We start from the raw sequence: 24,467 nt of genomic DNA, 5'->3' as shown, positions 1-24,467 counted from the left end.
GGATTGTTGACAGCCATTCGACCAATCAACGTCCAATGGCCTCCATTTTTCCTATGTATTACTTTTCTCTATGCTCCATTATTTTGTAATAGTGACGTACAGAGATAACAATTGATAGTTCATATTTCGTACAATCGATTTGGGAATTTTGGATGTGTTGTTGACTGCTGTACATGCTGGTTAAATGGACTGTCGTATCACAAGTAATGTTGTGATTCTTACGTAAAACGGGTGATAAATGAACTAGAACTAGAGTTAAAAAATGACAATCTAAACTAATAATGGAATAAAATCCATGAGTAATCAAATTAATCGAATTCAATTGAACAGATAGATCTACATCCCTAGTTAGTCTGTGTTTGTTTTTTTTCTCTTCCTGTCTGTTGTTTTTCGTCCGGCGGGGTATGTACCGGGTCTTTCCTGTGGGGTTTTTTGAAAATTATGAATGTAGATGATCTTCAATCATCTTACTTCTTAATTTCGCCTACCCACTTTAAGATATTTTAAATCTTTGCTCTCTAAATGCTGTGTCTTGAAAAAGATACATAAATAACTAAAAAAATCTAAGCTTCACAATGGACGAAAAACTGAAGAAAATTTGTCCTAACTGCAGTCAGCTCTACAACTTACGATGTGAGTATCAGTGAAAACAAAATTTATTTCTTATTGTTATTAAAAACCACTAGCTTCCAAGATGTCAACAGCCTTTTTGTTTTGTTATATCATGGATACTTATTATTCCATGCCTACGTAACTAAAAAGCCCTGGTGCAAGAAATCAGGTCGGTTGTCCTATCCAATGTCAAATTAAAACAAGCCGAAACTTGTTGGGAATTCTCCTGTAATAATTCTAAATGCTATTAAGAAAGTTGTGTTATCAGTTACACAATATTAATATTCTGAAGGTAGTTTGTTTAAAAACTCTTTATTTTGAAAACTCTTTATAAAATATAATGTACTTAGTTCAATACAGGCTTTGTCGGTCACAGTCCAAGGGCTCCCCGGTTTGGGGGTTCTGATGCAAGGCACTGTCTAGCCTTCCGATAGCTATGCCATGGCATAGTTTGTTCTTATTATTGTTTATTTTTCATAATATACATTTGTTTATCTACCTACCCACAATGGTTTTAAATTGTTTGTTGTTTACATATCCTGTGTGTTTGAGTGGTCATTCTTTATTTATAATTCGCTAGAGAATATTTTGTTAATGTTAATTTGATCAATTTATTGATAACAAAAACTTATCTTACAAAAAAATATGAACTGTTTGCTCAAAACTCATTTATTTCAAAACAACAATTATAAGATGATAAAATGTATTAAAAATAAATATGTCCACAATGCAACAGATACATAGTAGGTACAATGTGGTTAAGCCCATTATGGTAGGCTTTTGTTTATCGATAAGGATGAATCAACATTGCTGAAATCAATGTTCCTGGAAATTATAGCAGCCTCAAAGTTCCCAGCAAGTTTGTGGCAGTTGATAAATTAACTGTGTTATAAATATTTATCATACATATTGAATGTAGGGCTTAAAGTAAATATAATTGGTATAATTAGTTATCAGGTACTCTTAATTAATTATTGATATGGACTTTCATTAGCTACACCTGCATTATTTATAAGTTGTGTAATGGTCTATTTCATATTTTTAGCGCTGACTCCTGTGCTCAGGGGAAACATCCCACTTTTCCTAAAATGTGGGCATTCTATGTGCGAATCATGCATCAGGAATATTGTTAAATTTGCTGAACCCATAGAGTGCAAAGTATGCCACAGTGATATGGAAGTCAAATCATCCGATGTGGCTTTGTCATCTTTGAACAAGTCGTTATTGTACCAAGTATTCCCAGTAAATGTATTTCTGCTGGGAGAACTCACTTTACAATTCATGGAGGTAAGCTGTTACCAAATAGGGATAACTTTGAATTTAAAACAATAAAAGTATTTCAAACTCTTTTATTTACATTCAGGATAACAGCCAGACGCAAAATGGAAAACACGAAGATTACTACATTGACTTACAAAAAATTATCCAAAGCGTTGACAGCACCAAAGGTATTATCTTGGTTTTCTTAAGTTCTTTTGATATAACGCTAATGACTATTCTCATTAGTTACGTTTTAACAGGCAGTACCTACACACTGTAGATTCTGCAACTGCAGACGGAGCACTGGATAACTCGAGCAGTAGTTGTTAAATATTGTATTTATTTTTATAGCTTGTATTGCTTATCTGCCTAGTCCAAAGAATGCCCTCTAGCAATAATTTAGCCTTTTGTTTTTGAATTGATAATGTTAGCAATATGATTTGAATAATTTTTGTGTTGTTTTGGTTTTTGTGTTGATGATATTTAAATATTTATTATAGGTATTATGATTATTTTTAGTTTTGATGTTGTTTTGTTTACAGGCCAATGTTTGGAGTGCCATATTCCTACAACAAAAATGTGCAAACAATGTGCCACAATTTTATGTGATACATGTTTTAATAAAACACACAAAAACTTTGTTGTGTTTAAAAACCACGTCCTGACTAATATTGGTAAACTGAACTTAATAGTCTAATGTCCGTTTTCACCATCAATCCCTAATTTTTAAGTGAATCCCATGGTAACACACAACAGGAATTTTGTTTTCATAGGAGTCACTTAAAATTAGGGATTGATGATGAAAACGGGCATAATCAAATCATTGATTGATGTTTTATTAACAAATTGTATATTTCTTCTAGAAGAAGTAATGGAACCCAACCACTGCAAAGTACACAAAGATAAACCACTTGACTATTACTGCAATGATTGTTCTAAATCCATTTGTATGGACTGCTTGATGGTTGGTGGTGAAAAGTCATGCAAGGACCATAATGTGGTGTCTATGCAGGAAGTAGTAAGTATTGTGTCAAAAAATCGTATTTAGATGTTTATTACTATATGCTCCTCTTTTTATATTTATACTTTAACACTTGAACTATATTGCAGAATGCAAAATTCTATGAAGATATAAACCAAATATCGCCTAAAGTCGACGAAACTTATAAGAGACTGACTAAAACAGCTGTTGTAAGTATAATTTTTTTACCTAGTCAATGAAGATGTCATGCTTTTTTATTGATGTAATGAGCCTGATAGGTGGAGATCTTCAAAATGTCTGTTCATACTTCGTCATTTGTCTGGTTTTTCTATGAATTTGAATTCTATGAATGAATTTGAATTCTATGAATGAATTTGAATTTTTTGAAAGCTGTTACCTTTAATTGATCTTTACAGGACATTGGCAACATATTGCACAATATGGAAAACGACACAGGTGCTACTTGTGAGCTCACCAATATAATAGCAGATATAGAACAACACTTTTCTAAACTAACATCCAAAATTCAAAGTCACAAAAAAGAAGTGATAGATATAATACTTACATTGAAATCTGCTGAAAAGGACTCACTACGAAAAGCTAAAAATGATGTTTCTAATGCCTTAAAAAATGCGAAGAAAGTCTTAAACACTATTAATTGCTCGTCAGATCCTGAAAAGCAGAAACAGGTAAAAGCCAATTATATAAAAATACTAAAATGTATCTTAAGCTTGAGCATACTCATCTTCTTTTACATTATTTGGTTATTTCATATTACATTTCTGTTTTAGATTAATCTTTCAGTACTTTTGGAGAGTGCAAAGGAAATAATCAATGCACCATGGTATTTGAGCAAAGACGAAAATAGTAATGATCCTCTAAAGTAAGTAACTTAAATTACTTTAAATACTTAATCAAACCCACACAGTATGTTACGTCATGATTTAACTTTTTTATCCATTCAGGGTGGCAGTTAACGAAGACTTGTGTGCTTTGATAACGGATTACATACACCTAGAAGGAAATGTAAAGTCGGTGTATAAACTGCAGTCCACTTCGGAACTAGGGGCTGACGTAGAAATACCACCCGCTCCAACTGCACCGGTGTACCCTCCTGAACTGCCAAAAGGTATGTTATTTTATAGTTGACTTACAATAAAATTGTTTTTAATTTTTGGGAAAGTTACTGTATGTTTGTTACCATTCCATGCCTTTTTTTGAGCTGCTATTCTAGTTCAATGAAGTCCTAGCATCAATGCGACGGGTAATGATGTGATCAAATTTTTCTTACAGTTCGCCTCTGAGTCCTGAATCTTTTGGGGAGGTGATATGTTTTACATTATGTGGGTTAAGGATCCCACGCCTTACCCTCTGACTTTAACTTTTTTGTGTATTAATAGTATGAGCCTTGGGAAGATAAGCAACTTTTAAAGCTAGTTATCATAACTGGTCTTTCTCTTTGCCCTTCTCATTTCGCTTGTCTTTTATTCAGATGTGAGACAGCAAAAGAAAAAGAAGCCTGCTGAAACAGAAGAGAACAGAAGCAATGCCACCCGAGATTATAAACCTGGGTTTTCCATGAACGCGCCTAAGTATCGCAGCAAGAGTGGCTCGGTGTCATCACTCAACTCCTGTGACAGCGAATCCTCGTACAAAAGCTACATTACACGAAGTAAGATATTTTGTCTAAGTAAATGTTGCCCGTCTTATCAAAAACTGGTAGTAAATATAATAACAAATACCTATTTTTTATTTTTAGATGAGCCAAACAGACCGATCGTTCAACATGTTCAGCCATTTGAAGAAAGCCGTCACCCGAAACCGATATATGAAGGTAATTATAAATATTCTATTTTCCTTATTTCTAGGCAGTCTTCGAATTCTTTTGACTAAATTTGTACGTTTTTTACATATTTCAGGCTCCCAGGAGTTAATCTACATCACGCATATAGTCGATCCACACAACTTCTTTGTGCAGCGTTCTTGCCATCAAAGGCTCGTAAAAGATATGATAAGAGAGTTCCGTAATGCAAACTCTATGCCGAAACCGTCTGTCAACCATATAACTGAAGGTATGTACCTAACCATTGTATGTTGGAGTTGGAGCGTAAGAAGGAAAAGACCACGAAGATTACCACGGATTTATTTTAGAACATACAGCACACAGAGACTACATGAGATCGAGTGATTGATCCGGAAGCCTGGAAGCCTTACATTGACAGCGGAGTGCCAAATTCAAATATTCAAATACTTGCGTTTAACCAAAAAGTTTCTAACTTTCCAACATTGTACACTAGGTCTATTTTAAAATATTCGTTTTTCATTCAAAGCCCTTAGATACTCGCTTTTAATCCATGCTGATAAAAAATGTTTCGACAATAATTTTCAATTCAGTCAGACGCTAGAAATAAAATCTAACGAATAAACATGAACAGCTAGAAAATAATAACTAACGGTCCTAAACAGTCGGTACAATATAAACAAAGGTGTAACAGTATAATTATTCTTTCAGTTCATATTACATTTCGCGTAATCCTTAATCATCATAAACACACATGCCAATGTTACTCTAGTAATCAACGTCTATCGCACACAGGTAAAGTGTACCTCGTATTCAACAAGGCGGACAATATGTGGCAGAGATGCCGCGTCATGCGGATCGATCGCAAGAATCAAAGTCAGATACAAGTGCAAGTGTTTTGCTTCGACTTTGGCAGCATCGAATTTGTGGGGATTGACAAGTGAGTAGATTTTTGACCGACTTCAAAAAAAGGAGGAGGTTCTGAATACAGAAAACTTAGTAAGTTAATTGACTTCGTCAATTTTATAAGTCAATAATATAATGATTATGATAGAATCAAATTAAGATTACATCTTAGAACCCTCAATATTATTTAGATTTAGATGAGGTTGCAAAAATTTTATCAGTAGATAACCATTGTTTGTAAACAACCTTCTTTTGTTATTCCTTACTCCAGCTACATACAGAGGGACTGTTATTCTGCTATGAACTACAAATTCCATTGTATTTTTTCTCGAGTAAGATGTTTAGTTTTCGCTATTGCGCTTAGTCAGCGTAAGGTATTATTCACTTAACTAACGCCCGTATTCACAAACATTACTATGAGGTCTCACAGTGCGCGTGGACACACAGGGTGACACACGAACCAATCACAGAGCTCTATTCAACGCTGTGCGTTCTGTTTGCTGCTTCACTTAAGCAAGCATCGTTTGTGAATACGGGTGTATGTATTTATTAAATGCTTAGGTTGCGTTTGCTGCCGCCGGCAAGGCTTCAAGATCCGAGCCCCCTAGCTCTGAACTGCTCACTGGCAAACTGCGTACCTAAAACCGGAAGATGGACAAGCGACGACTCCATCCTTATCCAGAATATTATCGACAAGTAAGTAAATACTTGTAATTGTTTATTTGGCTCAAATTACAAACCATAATCAATAACAAACATTCATCAAAGCGCAAGTTTGAGTGGGTTTTGATAAGCATAATACACAACTACAGCCGACAGCGTGTAATCTATACTTACTAATATTATAAATGCGAAAGCAACTCTGTCAGTCTGTCTGTCTGTCTTGCTTTCACGCCTAAACCACTGAACCGATTTTGATGAAATTTGGCATAGAGATAGTTTGAGTCCCCGGAAAGGACATAGGATAGTTTTATCCCGGTTTTTGAAACAGGGACGCGCACGATAAAGTTTTTCTGTGACAGACAAAATTCCACGCGGGCAAAGCCGCGGGCGGAAAGCTAGTTGTAAATAAAGTGTAATGACACTTGTTGCAAAATAGCCTGTAAGACAACGAGAAAAGAAGCCACTGTTAGCTTGATGTCCGTACATCAAAAGTTACATTAGAATTCATCTGCCCTGTAGTTTTGCGTGAAGCAATAACAAAATATCCATAATTCTTTAGTCTTAATTTTACATACTATGCAAACAATACTACAATCCCTATCAAATACTATCATATCAATGTAATATGGAATTTGGCGGAATAATTAAAATCGTTATTTTTTATTTTCCAAGTAAACAAGCGGTCATGCACGTCCGCCATATCCGCTCTAACGAGTGCATGGTGACGTACGAGTGTGACGTCACGACTTTCGAAGACAGCGTGAGCGTTGCGCACGCGCTGGTGTTTCACGACCGCGCCAAACTGATCAACCCGAGGCTGCCTGTGAGTATTAAATTAATATTTTTAGGTTTTAAATTCGTTGGTTTCAGCCAAATGACGTCCGCTGCCTGCCTTCCCCAAGGATTTCCATAACGACCGGTCCTACGCTGCCCGCATCCAGGCTCTTCCCGCGACCGTCACCAGATCGTCGGTCCACCTAGTGGGAGACCTACTCACGCTACGTCTTCCGGCCCGTGGTCGTCACTCGAGATATTTTCTACCCCAACGGCAGGTTTATAATTATTAACTACCAATAACTCTGCATTACCAATAATGATCTGATGAAGGTCGCGGGAAGAACCTGAATGCGGGCAGCGCAGGATCGGTCGTTATGGAAATCCTTGGGGGAGGTTTTTGTCCAGCAGTGGACGTCATTTGGCTGAAACAAACGAACTCTGCATTTATTCACAGAAGATTTCAGCATGCCATACAACTGTTCTCTATTACTATGTACTGTCCAACTGGTTTGAATATTGTTTATTCAAAATAACTCATTAATGGGAATTCAATTTCAATGAACGCGCCGGTGACTTTATCTACACAGAATAGGGACACAGTGTAGTGTGTGACGGTGCTTGCGAAAAAATAAAATGTGGGTAGAATTAGATGATTCTGCCCCACATACGGATTGCTTACTTGACACCAGTCAGCCAGTGACCACGGCCAGTGTAAGCCGATCAAATCAGGCAAAAGAGTAATATTATTGCCCACCGTATATCGCGTTTAATTCACGATGAAGAGTTATTTAAATAATGCAACTCATTATGTAATTGTATTGTTATTAAGTGTGTAGTAAAAATTATAATTCTGGACTAGAACTTTCGTTGATCATCTTTTCATAATTTGTTTTAGTATCCATCACCAACGAACATAATGGATAGGCCAAAAATATTCATGAGCAACAATGACTTCAAACCAAAGTCCATTGAGGAGGCGTACATTACACATATTGTCAGCCCAGATAAATTCTACGTAAGAAAGGTAAGTGGAAGAAATCTTAATAATTTGTTTTTGACTAACTAATAGTGAATTAATTTTTAATTACACCTCGTTTTAGCGTCATTTGCAAAGCATATACGAGAAGTTATGTGAAGATATGGATCAAGAGTACAGTCTGGGCGTTAACAACGGCAGTATTTATCTACCTGAAATTGGTAAGTGAACTTTTAATCACAAATATTGTCACTGTGATACACAAACATTAATAACTGAAACTTTTCTGTGGACATGTTTGGCTTGGTGCATCTAAAACGCAACTACCTCCGGTGTCACTGTGACATGCTAATTTTGAGATACCTGCATTTTAGTAATTTTTTACCCGACTGCGCGACGCAAATTCTCTGCATTTGTGAATACTAAGTTGTGTTGTTTCTATCTTTTCTGTTCATTTTACGCAGTTGAGTTTTGGTTTTTTTTTTTTTCAATAATGTTTTTTATTAGGCATGGTATGCGTCGTGAACACCGACAAGTATCGCGCGGAGCAGCCGGAGCTGTCGTCTTGGGAGCGCGCCATCGTCATGGAGCTGCCTGGCCGCGGCCGCGCGCGTCTTCTGCTGCCAGACTGCGGCGCGTCGCTGCTGGCGCACTGGGGCTCGCTGCGCCGCATCCACCGCCACTTCACCGCGGCCAAGGCGCTCGTGAGTACCGCCCACTGTGCAGCGTCAAGACACTTCTTGGGAGCGCGCTCGTGATGGAGCTGCCTGGCCGCGGTCGCGCGCGTCTGCTACTTCCAGACTGCGGCGCGTCGCTGCTGGCGCACTGGGGCTCGCTGCGCCGCATCCACCGCCACTTCACCGCGGCCAAGGCGCTCGTGAGTACCGCCCACTGTGCAGCGTCAAGACACTTCTTGGGAGCGCGCTCGTGATGGAGCTGCCTGGCCGCGGTCGCGCGCGTCTGCTACTTCCAGACTGCGGCGCGTCGCTGCTGGCGCACTGGGGCTCGCTGCGCCGCATCCACCGCCACTTCACCGCGGCCAAGGCGCTCGTGAGTACCGCCCACTGTACAGCGTCGAGACTAGAGATGAAACGGATATCCGGCAACTATCCGGTAGGCCGGATATCCGGCCTAAATTTACTATCCGGCCGGATACCGGATAGTAGCTCACTATCCGGCCGGATACCGAATATTAAAAAACTACGAAAATTTCCTATAATAAAATGAAATACATTAATCTTTGAGTTAAATATCAATAAAATGGCTTATAATAATGACGGTTTTTATTAGGGTTCCGTAGCCAAATGGCAAAAAACGGAACCCTTATAGATTCGTCATGTCTGTCTGTCTGTCCGTCCGTATCTCACAGCCATTTTTTTCCGAAACTATAAGAGCTATACTGTTGAAACTTGGTAGGTAGATGTATTCTGTGAACCGCATTAAGATTTTGATGCAAAAATAAAAAAATAATAATAAATATTGGGGGCTCCCCACTACACCATACTTAGAACTGAAACTCAATAATTTTTTCATCAAACACATACGTGTGGGGTATCTATGGATAGGTCTTCAAAAATTATATTATTATTTGCGCGACAGTCGCTTCCAAAGTGGAAAAAAGTTGTTCCCCCCCTCTAACTTCTAAAATAAGAAAATGAAAAATCTAAAAAAAAACATATGATGTACATTACTATAAAAACTACCAACGAAAATTGTTTTGAACGAGATCTAGTAAGTAGTTTTTTTTAATACCTCGTAAATCGTAAACCGCTTATTACCGCGTAATCTTTCATACAAATAAATTAAAAAAAAAACATAAATCAATAGTACGGAACCCTTTGTGCGTGAGTCCGACACGCACCTGGCCGGTTTTTAAAGTCCAAAAAGTTACAAAAAAGCCATATTAAGGCCTAAAAAAACGGATTTCTTTTTCTGGGCTATTCACTCTAATGACGAATACATAAATTGTAAATATATTTTAATGTCGAAATATTGCCAAATAAAATAAGCGATCTTTTTTCACTGATGGTCTGATGACATGATGCAGTTCAGTCAGATTACGCAGCAAGTAAACTAATTTAATTTTCGCTATTCAATCACATACTCACAATGGCAACCGAAATCGCCCGAATTGATCTGCCCCTTAGACGAGTGGCAAAATCTGACATTCGCTATTCGGACGAATTCGATTTTCGAAAAGTGTGACTTATCTAGTCTACTAGACCGCGACACTGATCGCGTTCGAAGCACCTGTGCGGCGCTAAGCTCGTCACGACATGTAACAAGACAATGGGCCAACTATCCGGCCGCCGGATATCCGGCTATCCGGCCAAGCAGCTCGCCGGATATCCGGTATCCGGTATCCGGCCAAACAACTATCCGTTTCATCTCTAGTCGAGACACCCTTGGGAGCGCGATCGTCATGGAGCTGCCTGGCCGCGGCCGCGCGCGTCTGCTGCTGCCAGACTGCGGCGCGTCGCTGCTGGCGCACTGGGGCTCGCTGCGCCGCATCCACCGCCACTTCACCGCGGCCAAGGCGCTCGTGAGTACCGCCCACTGTGCAGCGTCGAGACACTCTTGGGAGCGCGTCGCTGCTGGCGCACTGGGGCTCGCTGCGCCGCATCCACCGCCACTTCACCGCGGCCAAGGCGCTCGTGAGTACCGCCCACTGTGCAGCGTCGAGACACTCTTGGGAGCGCGTCGCTGCTGGCGCACTGGGGCTCGCTGCGCCGCATCCACCGCCACTTCACCGCGGCCAAGGCGCTCGTGAGTACCGCCCACTGTGCAGCGTCGAGACACTCTTGGGAGCGCGTCGCTGCTGGCGCACTGGGGCTCGCTGCGCCGCATCCACCGCCACTTCACCGCGGCCAAGGCGCTCGTGAGTACCGCCCACTGTGCAGCGTCGAGACACTCTTGGGAGCGCGTCGCTGCTGGCGCACTGGGGCTCGCTGCGCCGCATCCACCGCCACTTCACCGCGGCCAAGGCGCTCGTGAGTACCGCCCACTGTGCAGCGTCGAGACACTCTTGGGAGCGCGTCGCTGCTGGCGCACTGGGGCTCGCTGCGCCGCATCCACCGCCACTTCACCGCGGCCAAGGCGCTCGTGAGTACCGCCCACTGTGCAGCGTCGAGACACTCTTGGGAGCGCGTCGCTGCTGGCGCACTGGGGCTCGCTGCGCCGCATCCACCGCCACTTCACCGCGGCCAAGGCGCTCGTGAGTACCGCCCACTGTGCAGCGTCGAGACACTCTTGGGAGCGCGTCGCTGCTGGCGCACTGGGGCTCGCTGCGCCGCATCCACCGCCACTTCACCGCGGCCAAGGCGCTCGTGAGTACCGCCCACTGTGCAGCGTCGAGACACTCCTTGGGAGCGCGCCATCGTCATGGAGCTGCCTGGCCGCGGCCGCGCGCGTCTCCTGCTGCCAGACTGCGGCGCGTCGCTGCTGGCGCACTGGGGCTCGCTGCGCCGCATCCACCGCCACTTCACCGCGGCCAAGGCGCTCGTGAGTACCGCCCACTGTGCAGCGTCGAGATACCAGCCCTAGACGCGCTAACCACGAAACCAATCGAGCTTGACGTCACGCGCCGAAACTACTACTAGTTCTACTTCATTGACTCCGGGGCCCCGTAGTCGACTACGACGTGCTACGACAACAGAGTGCTACGACATCACAGCGCTACGGATAAACAGTGCTTTGGCTGCTAAGAACATCGCTGCTACGAACAGATAAGCAAATTAACCCTTATTTCCTACTCATTATGCACAAATTACAACGGACCCCACCGGCCTCGCCATCGCTGGCAACTTCACAATCTCAATCGGAGCCGGACTTAGCAACTTGTGAGGAGGTGGAAGGTACATCCAACGTAACTTCACGCACTAAACGCCCCAGAATGGACGCCTCGCCCCCGATTGCGGACTTTGGACAGCAGCCATTAGCACGTCAAGACCTAGATGATTTTAAAAAAGATATAATGATGATGCTTAGCTCCTGGAGGTCGGAACAGGTGGCCTCCATGGCGAGGCTAACCGAGGACGTCGCTCACGTGAAAAAACAGTGCTCTGAAATCCATAAAACAAATTCAGAAATTGAATCCTCGATCTCTTCAATGAAGACACAGTTCGAAGATATCGAATGTAAAATCAAGAAATTGGACCTTGAGAAAAATGAAACCAAAGAACATATTGTCTCCTTGGGTAACCAACTGAACGAACTACAACAGCTGTCGAGATCTTCATCTATTGAGATTCGCAATGTGCCTAACAAAGAAAAAGAAACGGAATGCGAACTTATTCAAATAATTCAAAAGTTAGGCTCTATCTTGGATGTTAAGATTCAAGACCAAGATATACGAGACGTCTACCGTAGACCTGGGAAGCCTGGGACACCAAGATCGATAGTCGCCGAATTTACTTCCGTTCAAGTCAAGGACAACATCCTCAGTTCCGCTCGGCGATGGAATAAGAGCAGAAAAGGATCGGACAGACTTAACCATGGACATATCAGAGGAAATGGTGACTTACAACCGATCTATGTGGACGAGCACTTACCATTCTCTACCCGTAAATTGTTTTTTCAGGCCCGTGAATTTGCCAAGAAACATAATTATTCCTTTTGTTGGACATCACGGGGTCGAGTGCTCCTCCGCAAAGATCCAAGCTCTTCATATGTCCATATCAAAACTGAGAATTGTCTGCATGACTTGCTTAAGGATGATAATTAGATACACATTTTTATTAAGGACAATGTTAAGTAAAATATATCAAATTGTTAATAGTAAATACAGCCAAACAATTTCACAAAGTCACATTTCACACAAACTGCACACATACACAACATACACACATTTTACACAAAATCCATCGCCTCAATTAGCCCCTACTTATGTGATTACATATGTTACTTATCAGATCATATTTTTTATTAACCAGCCGATGCTAACCAACTTTTATAAATCAAGAAAATCAATAATCCCGACATTGAAGGAAATCGCAATAGTATACTATATCTTACTCACTCTAGTAGTAGGCACTATGCCTGCTGCTCTTTTTTATAACCCAGTTGACCAAAGAAAATGGCCTCCCTAGAAAACATTGTTACTGACATTGATAACATCAATGTCACTCAGCTATACTATTGCACCCCTGAGAAATGTAAGGATTATATATCTACAGATGGCTCAAGACTCACAATAATCCACCTCAATATTAGAAGCATCGGTAAAAACTTCGATAACTTTTTGGCTACTATGACGACAACCACCTTAGATTATGATATAATTGTTTTGACGGAATGTTGGCTTCAACGTAATCCTTCTCTTCCGCACCTTGGTGGCTATTCGGTTCACTCTTCCAGCAAGAATCCTATACAAAATGATGGAGTTGTTCTTTACATAAAAACTTCTATTAAGTGCTGTGTTACCGAACCTTTAATAATGGATGCAAATTCTTTGATATGTCAATTCGGTAGAACCTCCATCATAGCTATTTATCGTTCTCCTTCATATGACAAACTGGACAGATTTCTTAATAGTCTTGAAAATACTATACAGTCTACTTCTTCTGAGAATGTAATTATTATGGGAGATATTAATATTGATATTAAGCAAGGAAATGTACATCCCGATTCTGATGATTATTTGAATTTAATGGCATCTTCAGGTCTCTTCCCAGCACATCTACTCCCTACTAGAGATGGTAACTGTTTAGACCATATAATGCTCAAAACTAAACTGACTTCCACAGTGGCTGTTATACAGACCGAGATCACCGATCATTACCCTATTCTTCTGTCGCTTAATTTAAAAAATAACCCTAATGAACGGTCTTCTAACACAAACTTTAATATTAATTATGATCGTATTAAAACAGAACTTGACAATACAAACTTCGATTCCATACTCAGAGAAACCAATCCAGAAGTGGCTTCGACCAACCTTGTCTCATTAATAAATGCAGTAGTTAACAAACACAAGGTTGCTAGATCCATCCCGAGAAAGTCTAAAATTACTAAACCCTGGATCACGCCGGGATTACTTCGCTGTATTCGCAACCGGGACTCAATGCATCAAAAATTACGAAAAGATCCAGAAAATGACATCTTAAAAACTACATATAATAGATATCGGAACTTTTGTAAATCTTTATTGAAAAAAGTAAAAATCTCTTATGAAAAACTTCAGTTTGAAAAGGCAAAAAATAATCCCAAACATTTATGGAACGTTGTCAAAACAATTACCCATACAAAGCGCTTACATAAATCGCCCGATGAGTTGATTCAGAATGCTGGTGATACTAAGGCATCAATTGATCATGTGAATGAATTCTTTGTCAATGTTGGGAAAAAGTTGGCATCTAAATTCCCTGTTGCTTCTCTGCCAGTAAACCCGAATCACATAAGCACAAACAACACTTCGTTGAATTCCTTTACTATACTCCCTATCCATGAGTCAGAAGTGGAAAGACTGATTCTGAATCTCCGATCAGATTGTGCTGTTGGTTGGGATGACATCCCCGCTCGAGTGATTAAACAGTCCTGCCATCGCCTTGTAAGCCCACTAACTTACATATTCAACCTGTGCATCTCCCAAGGAGTATTCCCTGCGGTTTTTAAGAGGGCTGTAGTCCACCCAATTCACAAGGGAGGTGACAGAGACCTTGTCACAAACTACCGGCCTATCTCAGTCCTCACTGCCTTATCGAAGATTTTTGAGCGTTATCTGAACTCATCACTAAAAAACTACACCATACTAATAACTACTACCATGGGATCTTATCAGATAACCAATTTGGATTTCGTAATGACAAATCGTCCGAAGATGCTGTGTTGAAATTAACGGAAACCCTTGTCACCAATGTAGACAATAAAAGAAAATGCTATGGCATATTTTTAGACCTGTCAAAGGCTTTCGACACTGTTTCTATCCCAATTCTTTTATCTAAACTCGAATCGATTGGTATCCGCGGAGTTCCTCTTGATATCTTTGCCAGCTACCTCTCCGACCGCACTCAGTGTGTGAAAATAGGGTCTTTAGTCAGTAAAGAAGAACGTATCTCTTACGGAGTCCCACAGGGTAGCATTCTGGGACCCACATTATTCCTCATTTACATAAATGAGCTTTGTAACATGTCACTCAACAACTGCAGCATATTTACATATGCGGACGATACCGCTCTACTTGTTCATGGAGATTGCTGGTCAACGGCCAAAGCAAATGCTATAAATGCAATTCGTTCCGTAATGAAGTGGCTGGCTGATAATCTTCTCACTCTTAATTTGACAAAAACGCAACTCATTCGCTTCGATATCGCCAGAGCTACTAATCATGACCCTGAATCGGACCGCTTGGTTGTCCATACTTGTCAGGACGATGATCAGAGTTCATGTGATTGTGCGCCTCTGGAGTCGGTAAAGAGCGTTAAATACCTGGGAGTTCATGTTGACGCGAGACTCGACTGGCATGTTCAAATTAAAACTGTCAAGGAAAGAACTCGTAAACTTATTTACATTTTTAAGAATCTTAGAAACTCGGCCGATCTAAGTACACTTTTTACGGTCTATTTTGGATTATGCCAGTCGGTCATCTCTTACTGCATCCCTGTATGGGGTGGTGCCGATATGACGGCTATGATAAAACTAGAGCGTGCTCAGCGCGCTGTTCTTAAGGTTATGACCAGAAAGCGACGAATGTACCCAACCGCTGAACTGTATAACGAGTGTCAAGTTCTCACTGTCAGGCAACTTGCGGTCTTCCGTTCGGTTCTCCGCAAGCACATTTCGCTACCGTTTGACCCTCAAATTGCGACTAGGCGTAGAGGGGCAATGAGAGCTTGCCCTCTGATCAAATGTCGCACTGGTTGGGCTAAAAGACAATATAGTGCACTAAGTGCCAAATTATATAACAAACTTAATAACACCTTACATATATATTTATATAACAAATTTGAAGTTAAACGAATAGTCCTAAAGTTCCTTCTTACAATAAATTATAAAGAAACCGAAAGCTTGCTAAACAACTAACATAGGCGAAATCACATCTAACACACTCACATCCCACCATACACATTCACCACACTCAACAACACTTACACTCCACATTACACACCCACAGCTCCTGTGCTCGTTTGCACCACAAACATGAATTTATTATTTTAGCTTATTATTTATTGTCCGTTAACCTTAATAATTGTAAACTTACTTTAAACTCTTCCTTTGATTCTCTTAACTTACATTACTTTCATCACCCTGGAGGAATCACTGTCATCTAAGATACAGGTTTAATCCTAGTTTAGTTGGCAGGGACATACTTAAAATTAACACGATTGTCAATCGTAGTTTAAGTAATTAATACATCGTACAATATTGTAAATCGCCATCTTCTTGGTTATGAAATAAATTATTTTATTATTATTATTATTATTATAAAAGTGACAGTCGAAAGACTTTAGCTCCGGTGTTTTGGAATTACATCGCTCCGTGAACGGTGTCGATTCGATCAAAAAGAGTGCCACTTGTCTGGTCATTCATCAATTTGAATTGATGCCACGCCTCTTTATTCTTTGAGGAAGAAAAGAAGCGACTACTGCTTACTTACTGCCTTTGTCATGGTTCTAAACTACGCAGTGCCAGCAATCTGACAAAACGCCTGCAATAGGCCGGGTTCCCACTATGCCAGACCGGCATTTCTGCCGGAAACCGGACACCGGACAAGGGTGTTCACATTACACCGGATCCGAAATCCGAGCCGAATGAAGTGCGGGGAGCACGGGCGGGGCGGGGCGGGGCTGGAGGGACCGGCGCGGCGGGGTGGGCCGCAACTCGTTCACATTACTTCGGTCCAGTGATTTTGCCGGCATTGTGTAGCGACAAAACGCTCGGTAAAAATGCCGGGCTCGGCGAAAAAGCCGGATCCGGGATAATGTGAACAGCTTCATACAATTTGTACCGCCGCTAGGCCTTCCGGCGATTTTACCGGACCGGGAGATCTGCCGGTCCGGCATAGTGGGAACCCGGCCATAGGAGCTCTAGCACGTTCTATTGCGCAGCTTTGAAGCTACTAGGTTGCGGTCTTCAAAAGGTTCAATTTCAGCGTAATCGTTCCGATCGACGACTGTATGTTGTCCATGCTCTGACGTCAACGTGTAACAGAGATCACCAGTGGCGGCGTAACATTGATTTGCACCCGGGGCGATCCGATAGACCGCAGACTTGCCATGCAGGTGCGCCAGTGAGTACTAATCTGAGTGACTTGTGTCACCCCCTGATGCTTGGCACCCGGCGCGGACCGCCCCCACCTCACCCCCTTACGCCGCTACTGGAGATCACAACTATGACGTTTATTAGAGACCACAGCCTTACACGGCACGTCCAGTCTCTTATAGTGAACTTTCAAGACAAAAGTCAATATTGAATTCCAGGCCACGGAATGCTACCTAGCGGGCGTGACTCCTCTCAACAAGAAGTGGAGCACCGGCTCCGTGGCGCTCCTGCGCAAGTACCAAGAGCGCTTGTTGGAGCTACACGTGGACGACACCCGCGCCCGCGCCGTGGGCGTCACGCTATACGACAAGACTGACGTCGAAGACGTGATCTGTATCAACAATGAGATGATCAAGCACAAGTTTGCTGTCACGTTCGGGTATGTGTTAGAATTGAGCGTATTTTGACTGGCTATAATACTGAATTGAAGGAGTGGACAAAGGTCTTAACTAACAAAATGAGTTATGAGTGTTTGAAAATGTTAATCTGCTACATGCTACATTTGAATCCTGAAATGTATGAATGCTTGTCAGATAACACCTTTCTTAAGGTTTGACACGTAACAAAATTGCGTGTTTTGAGCTCATTAGTCGATTTTATCATCACTTAAAACCTATGTTCATGCAAAAAAGCCGATTCTTCAGTTTTGTCAGATAACACCTTTGTCCACTCACCCCTTCAATTCGAAACGTTTCGTAAACGGTATGTTTGATTTTGAAAACACAATTTACTTTATCCCAATTATTCGCAAAATACTTAGTTCTCAAAACACCAACCGATTCTCAGCAAGGCTAATTCGCAAAGTAACAAATTCTTAAAAGAATCATTTGTATTATTAATTTCTTTCACATATTGACTCAAAAATAACTTATTTCAGATTATTCAAGTTCAACAAAAATGACGCCCAAGATCAAGTCATTACAAACAAGTCTCCTCTTGACCCACCGAAACAATACCGAAAACCAAAACCTGAAGTGACCATCCTGAAAAAACAAAGTTCTCCTAAAAAGAAAATAAAAGAACAAGATTTGGAAGCAAAAGATAAGGGTCCGCTCCGGCTGGAAGCCAAACTTCTGCATTACCAATCCCCGTCGTTGCTATACATCTCGCTGCTCCATCAGAACAAATTGTTCCACGATTTGTATGAAAAAATACAAAAGTACTATACGACGACGAAAACTCAGGGCAAAAGCGAATGGGCGGTCGGCGACAGATGCTGCACGATTTGTGCTCAATCGCAGACGTGGCGGCGCGCCGTCATAGTCGAATTTGAAAAGGACAATGCGAAGATATTTTACTCGGATTTCGCGTGTATTGAGATGGTGCCGACCGCCAGCTTGAAGGAGTTGCCGAATGAATTCGCGGCGGTAGGCGACGCCGCTATCAAGTGCCACCTGTGCGGCGTCATCCCAGCAGTGGGCGACGAGTGGCCGTCTCTCACGAAGGAGTACCTCAAGGAACTCCTAGATGCCTACAAGAGAATATTCATCACCAAATTGGGCTCATTCAAAAACAAAAGCATGCCCATCGAAATCTGGGTGTATCACACCACTCAAGGCGGCGCTTTGGAGCCTAATAAATCCGAATGGCGGTGTTTGAACAAGAAAATCATCGAACAAGGTTTGGGGATACCAGATAAAGTTCAGGAGGTAAAGTTTTTGATCAATATTTTCATTAGATATATTGAAATAAACGCTTTATTGGACATATACTTTATTTTACAGGTCATAATATAACATATTTTACATATTCACAATATAACATATTTTATTTTACAGGTCACTTCTCCTGAGAATCTAGGCAGTGATGATGAAATGTTATCATTTCTAAATATAACAGGATCAGTAAATGAATGGCTTCAGTTGGAATCCATGCCCATAAAACCACTTCTAAAAGATGACAGTGAGTCTGTTAGCGATACCCCATCACCAAATGTACTTGATGAGGTTACTGATGAAATGAATGAATTCTTGAAGAATGCAGACACGGTGTTCATTTCTGATTGGCTGCCAGCAGAAAAACTGCCTAACAAAGAGTTCACAGGAATGCCTACGTAAGTTTGTCTACTGTTATTATAAGAGTTGTATTTTCGGGTTTGATCCCCGATATCGATTTGGGTGTTTTCTGTGTATAAGATGTATAAATTAAAAAAAAAGTATAAAGTATATTTCCATTATTATCTGATTGGTTACCTAATTACCCATTGTACAAGCTCTGTTTAGTTTGGGACTGTATGACGCATTGTATAATGTCCAAGAATATGTATTTATTATTGTTAAAGCCTGCATGTAGATTTACTTATGAAAGTACCTGGTAACATTTAGAGCGCTTTCATATTTAGGCGATTTAGCAGCGCTACACACGCGCTGCCGAAAATTTCATACTATGTGACAGCTGCTGGTGCCTCCCTTCACATTACAAAAACGCTGCTGTCGCGCTACTAACGCCTTAATGTGAAAGCGCTCTTAGAACTCCTAATTTTTATTTACAGGTACATAGACAATGACGGAGTAATATACCTCCACGATGTGTGTCAGCAAGATACCTTGGATTTGATTCGTAAAGCATTAGACATCCGTTTCAAGAACCCCGACCCTAGAGCTAAATTTGTCAAGTGGTCCGTTGGTGAACCTTGCGTCGCATTATACTATCTAGATAAACGTTTTTACAGAGGACGAATTCTCGAGGTCTGTGATGACATATCCAGTTGTGTTGTTCAGTATATCGATTATGGTAATGAAGAAACTTGTTCTTATGAGGATTTACGCAAGAGCATTGCGCTGTACCAAATACCTATACAAGCCCACAAATGTGTCTTGAGCCGGATCAAACCAGTGGACGACCACTGGAACAGACAAATTTTAGACTATATTCACAAATTTATGGTCGAAAAGAAATGCCTTATTAAAGTATCCGGTGAAACTGACGGCGATGTGACACCAATAGAACTGAAATATGATAAGTTGTGGCTAAACGACCACTTGGTGGAATTTGAAATGGCTGTGTACACTGACGGTAGTAAGGCTTGTGTAAGAAAGTACGCGCCTCCAACCGTTGATAAACTCGCTGAAGAAGCAATCGAATCTGATTCTGGCCCTGATTATATTGTTGAGGAATCGACTGAAACGGGCCCGATGTCGACATCGGCAGATTCCATCGATGTGAGAGCTATGCGAGGGAAAGACTGGAATAAATTGCTCGATGATGACGACGACGAAGATGAAATAGAAGAAAAATTTACAACATACCCGAAATTCGATAAAACTGAATTTCTGTGCAACGTTACTATTATTAACGATACCAAAACAATGGAACTTAATATTATGCACGACGATGAAACTAATCTAATATATGAAGAGATGTTTCGTAAATTGCAAGAGCAAGGTGAAAATATGAGTCCGTTGAACGGCATATTTGAAAATAAAGCTTGCGTTGCTCTGTTCCATGAAGATGCCCAGTGGTATAGGGCGTCCATCTTACAACACAGTGAAGAGAAAAACCTAATCAAAGTTCGTTATGTGGATTACGGAAATATTGAAATAATTTCTTTAGCTGATGCTAGAGAAATAACAGATGATTTTTCTCACCTTCCGCCCGCTTCTATACAAGTAAAGATACATGGTGTTGAACTTAATCAAGACTTAGAAATAGATTTCATATCAAAGGAGTTCGCCAATACATTTTTAGAAAAAGGCCCTTTCACTGCTAAAGTGATCAACTACATTGATCCATACCCAATTGTTGAGCTAAGAAATGACGCCAAGGAATTGGTATACGAAAGCCTTATCAGTAAAGGCGTTTTTCTAAAGTCTGATATTGTTAATTCAGACGCCTAAGTGTTGTCTCAAATGTTTTCAAAATATTTTTTCTTTTATAAGTAACTATGTTAAGTTTGATTATATTAGACGTACGTAGTCAATACTCGTCTCGTTATGCGGGTCTTATTCAAATAAGCTTATATTAATGGTATAAACATTAAAAAAACGAATCTATTCATTGGTTTTCTTTACTACGCATAGATTTCTTATAAATTCAATCATACTAATCGAAGCAAATTAATGTTTCTTGGGGCAAATGGCTACAAATCGTACTGGTGCTCCAGTTCCCTGTCTTATTTTCATTGGCAACACTATGGCAGTGCAACCATATTCTGAAAAAGAATAAAATAAAGATTATTTAGAATTTCAGACAGTAAAAACTAATTTACATATAAATAAATGTTTAAGATAATTAAATTAACATTTTCTTTAAGACCCCTGAAATGTTGCCCTAACTTTTGTTTACATATTACAGATGTTAAGTGGTAGAATATTATCAGCTCAGCAATCTTAACACAAATTATTTTTAGCCAAGTAACAAGTGAAGTCGAATTAACAACGAAGGTTACTCCTTTTTTCATAGTCGGTTATAAATACTTACCGGGTATATCCCTACTTAGATTGACATTTTCAATGTTGTACAACCCAGCACTAGAAGCTACTTTGTGTACTGGATAATCTTGGCTTGAGCCAGGGTCTACTGAAGCGACATCTACACCGATGCCAACAACCTTCTTATATGAGGTCGTTATCCACGTTGCTATTTCCTCACTCAAACCTGTAATAAAAAAATATATTTAGAGCTTAACTAAGCGAGTGCCACGCTTGAACTATCTTTTTCGATAGTTTGCACACCCATCGAAATTACCGAAATTATAGGTCGCGCAACGAGAGTTGAGACAACCGCCACAACACAAGCAAATATTTGTATTACTACGTTGAAATCGCAGTCGGACTGACAAGTGCTTTCTGTCTCACTTACACTCATTTAGCAAGAGCGAGGTAGCTAGTGTATTCGAAATTTGAACTTGAATGTGTTGTGTGTGACAGAGGTGTGTATTCAAATAAGCCATTTTATTCATCAGTTTGAATAATGTGTTCGTCTCAACTTTCGCTGCGCGACCTATTTATTTTTATTAGCTTATTGAATAAAAGTACAATTTTCCATGCAAGGAAATGTGAGGTATTGTAGTGATTTTTTTATTGTTATGTGTAACTTACCCGGAAAATTCAGTTTTCCACTGTCAGTCATCCCAAGGTATTTCTGTTTATCATTGTAAAATTTACTCCATCCGAATTTGAAAATGATTATACATTTTTGTTCTGCATTGAGCATATAATCCAAATGTATTTTGTATAGAACAAAATTTGGATCGTCATTTACCCGACTGCTTATATCGACTATAATCACTGAAAATAACAAACTAAAATTGTAATTACCCACGTAATTAAATTTTTAAAATTAACTTGTAATCGCCCGGCAAGCGAAGGGTCATTGGTTCGATTCCCTACCATAGGCATTAGGATTTTTTTCAAGTTATTAAAAAAAATTAGATGCGACAACCCAATTTTCATTCAGTTCGATGGTGGTAACAACATAACGTTAAAAATGCAAAAACGTTAATGATTTTACATAATATTAAGCATTATTACAACAGCTGTATTTTGTATGCCTATTGAGTTGAGTTATGTTGGTAAAGACCAATCCTTATAGCCAGAGTCGAATTTTATGTAGGTAGTAACGTTTTTATTTCAATATGAAAATACAAATATTAAATAGGTATTACAATATTTACAATACATTTAAGCGTCATCGTCGCTGTATACCTACCTACTATAAAATACTTACGTATACTAAGACTTGTCGTAATCTTAATTCAGGCGTCTATTATTTTTAATGGTAAAAAGTAAAAATACTTACACGGAACGATAAGCGAATCCAATGGCAGTTCACCGGCGCGCAGGCCGTGTCTATAAAAATGATAAGGGGCGTCCAAATGCGTGCCTCCATGCTCTCCGGCAGCAAATTCGTTTGCAGCATACCTAAAAAATATACGAATTTAATTCGGTAATGCTTACCTCAATGCGATGATGTAAAGCAGCGTTTTTAACCTTTTCCATGACACGACCTCCCTCCTAATATGAATAAATATTTTGCGATCCCCTGACCGCTCGCTTTTTTTCATGCATTTTATAAAGATACAAGGATGTTGTAGCCCCTAGTAAGGGGTCGCTCGCGACCCACAAGTTGAAAAACACTGATGTAAAGAATTTTAAAATAACAATGTGTTACTGTGGTGTTACTCCAAAGTATCAAAACCTTATTTCATTGTCTTTTAGTCCCGGTTGCCTGAACGAGATCGCTTGATAGCGATTAGGCCGCTTATCGAAATTATGCAGTTTAAATATTTTCTGTTTCTATTTTTTTTGTACCTATCTATTAAAAAAAGTTACCTACCTACCTATTTCGGTAAGTATATAATATTTATAAAGCAAGTACGGTAAAACATGTTGTACCTCCTATTCTTATTTTTTTTTCTAGTATCTATTCTAATTTGGCTACATATTTGTACTAATTAGCTAGCGTCCGTGACTCCCACTCGGCATGGGGCACACTGAAAACCAGCGTCGTGGCCTTCCTCACCGTGGGCCACGGCCATTTATGCTAAGGTCCCATTGCGATGTACATAGCAATAATTGTTTCTTTCTTTCTTAATTGTAATATTATTTACGTAGGTAGGTTGCTAGTCCACATTGTAAATAAGTTAACTGTGTTATTCCGGGACCTCTAGATAAGTTATCGCTGAACGATGCATTTATTGTTGTGTCAACAATATATTAGTAATTACTTAGTTATTAGGTACTAGCTTTCCGCCCGCGGCTTCGCCCGCGTGGAATTTTGTCTGTCACAGAAAAACTATCGCGCGCGTCCCTGTTTCAAAAACTAGGATAAAAACTACAAATCCTATGTCCTTTCCCGGGACTCAAACTATCTCTATGCCAAGTTTCATCAAAATCGGTTCAGTGGTTTAGGCGTGAAAGCAAGACAGACAGACAGAGCTACTTTCGCATTTATAATGTTAGTATAGATTACTTGTATTAGTGCATATTAGAAAAGGCAATTAATCTATTTCCATACCATGATCCGTCGGGTTCCAAGTTTGCTATCTTCCGAGTGAACACAAAATTTTGAACCCCAGGCCAGTAAATAGTTTGATTATCAAACGGATGTGTCAGATCAATAAATTCGAAATCGCCGCTGAATATAATTTCGTTTAGAGCATTGCGATTCTCCGCTGTGGCTGTCAGGCAAACCGCGAACAATACGAGCGCTGTTAAAGACATCTCGGATGGGACTGCTAGGCCTGCTAGCACTGCGCCGATCGGTTTATCAAACTCAGAAATTAACGTCCT

At 40.4% G+C, this 24,467-nt stretch overlaps 2 protein-coding genes across 2 annotated transcripts; one reads left to right on the top strand and one right to left on the bottom strand.

Moving 5' to 3' along the window:
• Window positions 1-359: 359 nt before the first annotated feature.
• Window positions 360-21,227, top strand: LOC135076683 (uncharacterized). The gene is made up of 28 exons (XM_063971102.1): window positions 360-633; window positions 1,658-1,899; window positions 1,976-2,060; window positions 2,415-2,546; window positions 2,736-2,890; window positions 2,983-3,063; window positions 3,271-3,543; window positions 3,646-3,737; window positions 3,820-3,983; window positions 4,347-4,526; window positions 4,614-4,688; window positions 4,774-4,926; window positions 5,451-5,595; window positions 6,123-6,257; window positions 6,897-7,047; window positions 7,897-8,025; window positions 8,102-8,198; window positions 8,485-8,681; window positions 8,725-9,023; window positions 10,372-10,519; window positions 10,654-10,743; window positions 10,878-10,967; window positions 11,102-11,191; window positions 11,326-11,478; window positions 17,394-17,614; window positions 18,113-18,884; window positions 19,014-19,288; window positions 19,727-21,227. The coding sequence occupies exons 1-28, from the start codon at window positions 576-578 to the stop codon at window positions 21,069-21,071; spliced, it is 6,027 nt and encodes a 2,008-aa protein (XP_063827172.1). The 5' UTR covers window positions 360-575; the 3' UTR covers window positions 21,072-21,227.
• On the bottom strand, window positions 21,226-24,417 carry LOC135076917 (isatin hydrolase-like). Its single transcript, XM_063971434.1, has 5 exons — window positions 24,193-24,417; window positions 22,975-23,096; window positions 22,275-22,463; window positions 21,655-21,831; window positions 21,226-21,385 (listed from the first exon to the last, which is right to left on the bottom strand). Exons 1-5 carry the CDS (start codon window positions 24,396-24,398, stop codon window positions 21,291-21,293), a joined length of 789 nt encoding a protein of 262 aa, XP_063827504.1. The 5' UTR covers window positions 24,399-24,417; the 3' UTR covers window positions 21,226-21,290.
• Between the last annotated feature and the right edge of the window lie 50 nt (window positions 24,418-24,467).

The sequence above is a fragment of the Ostrinia nubilalis genome, chromosome 12 (genome assembly GCF_963855985.1).
Source record: "Ostrinia nubilalis chromosome 12, ilOstNubi1.1, whole genome shotgun sequence".
Lineage (NCBI taxonomy): Eukaryota > Metazoa > Arthropoda > Insecta > Lepidoptera > Crambidae > Ostrinia > Ostrinia nubilalis.
The sequence above is the reverse complement of the archived record's forward strand: the minus strand, read 5'-3'. Positions and strand labels throughout refer to the sequence as shown.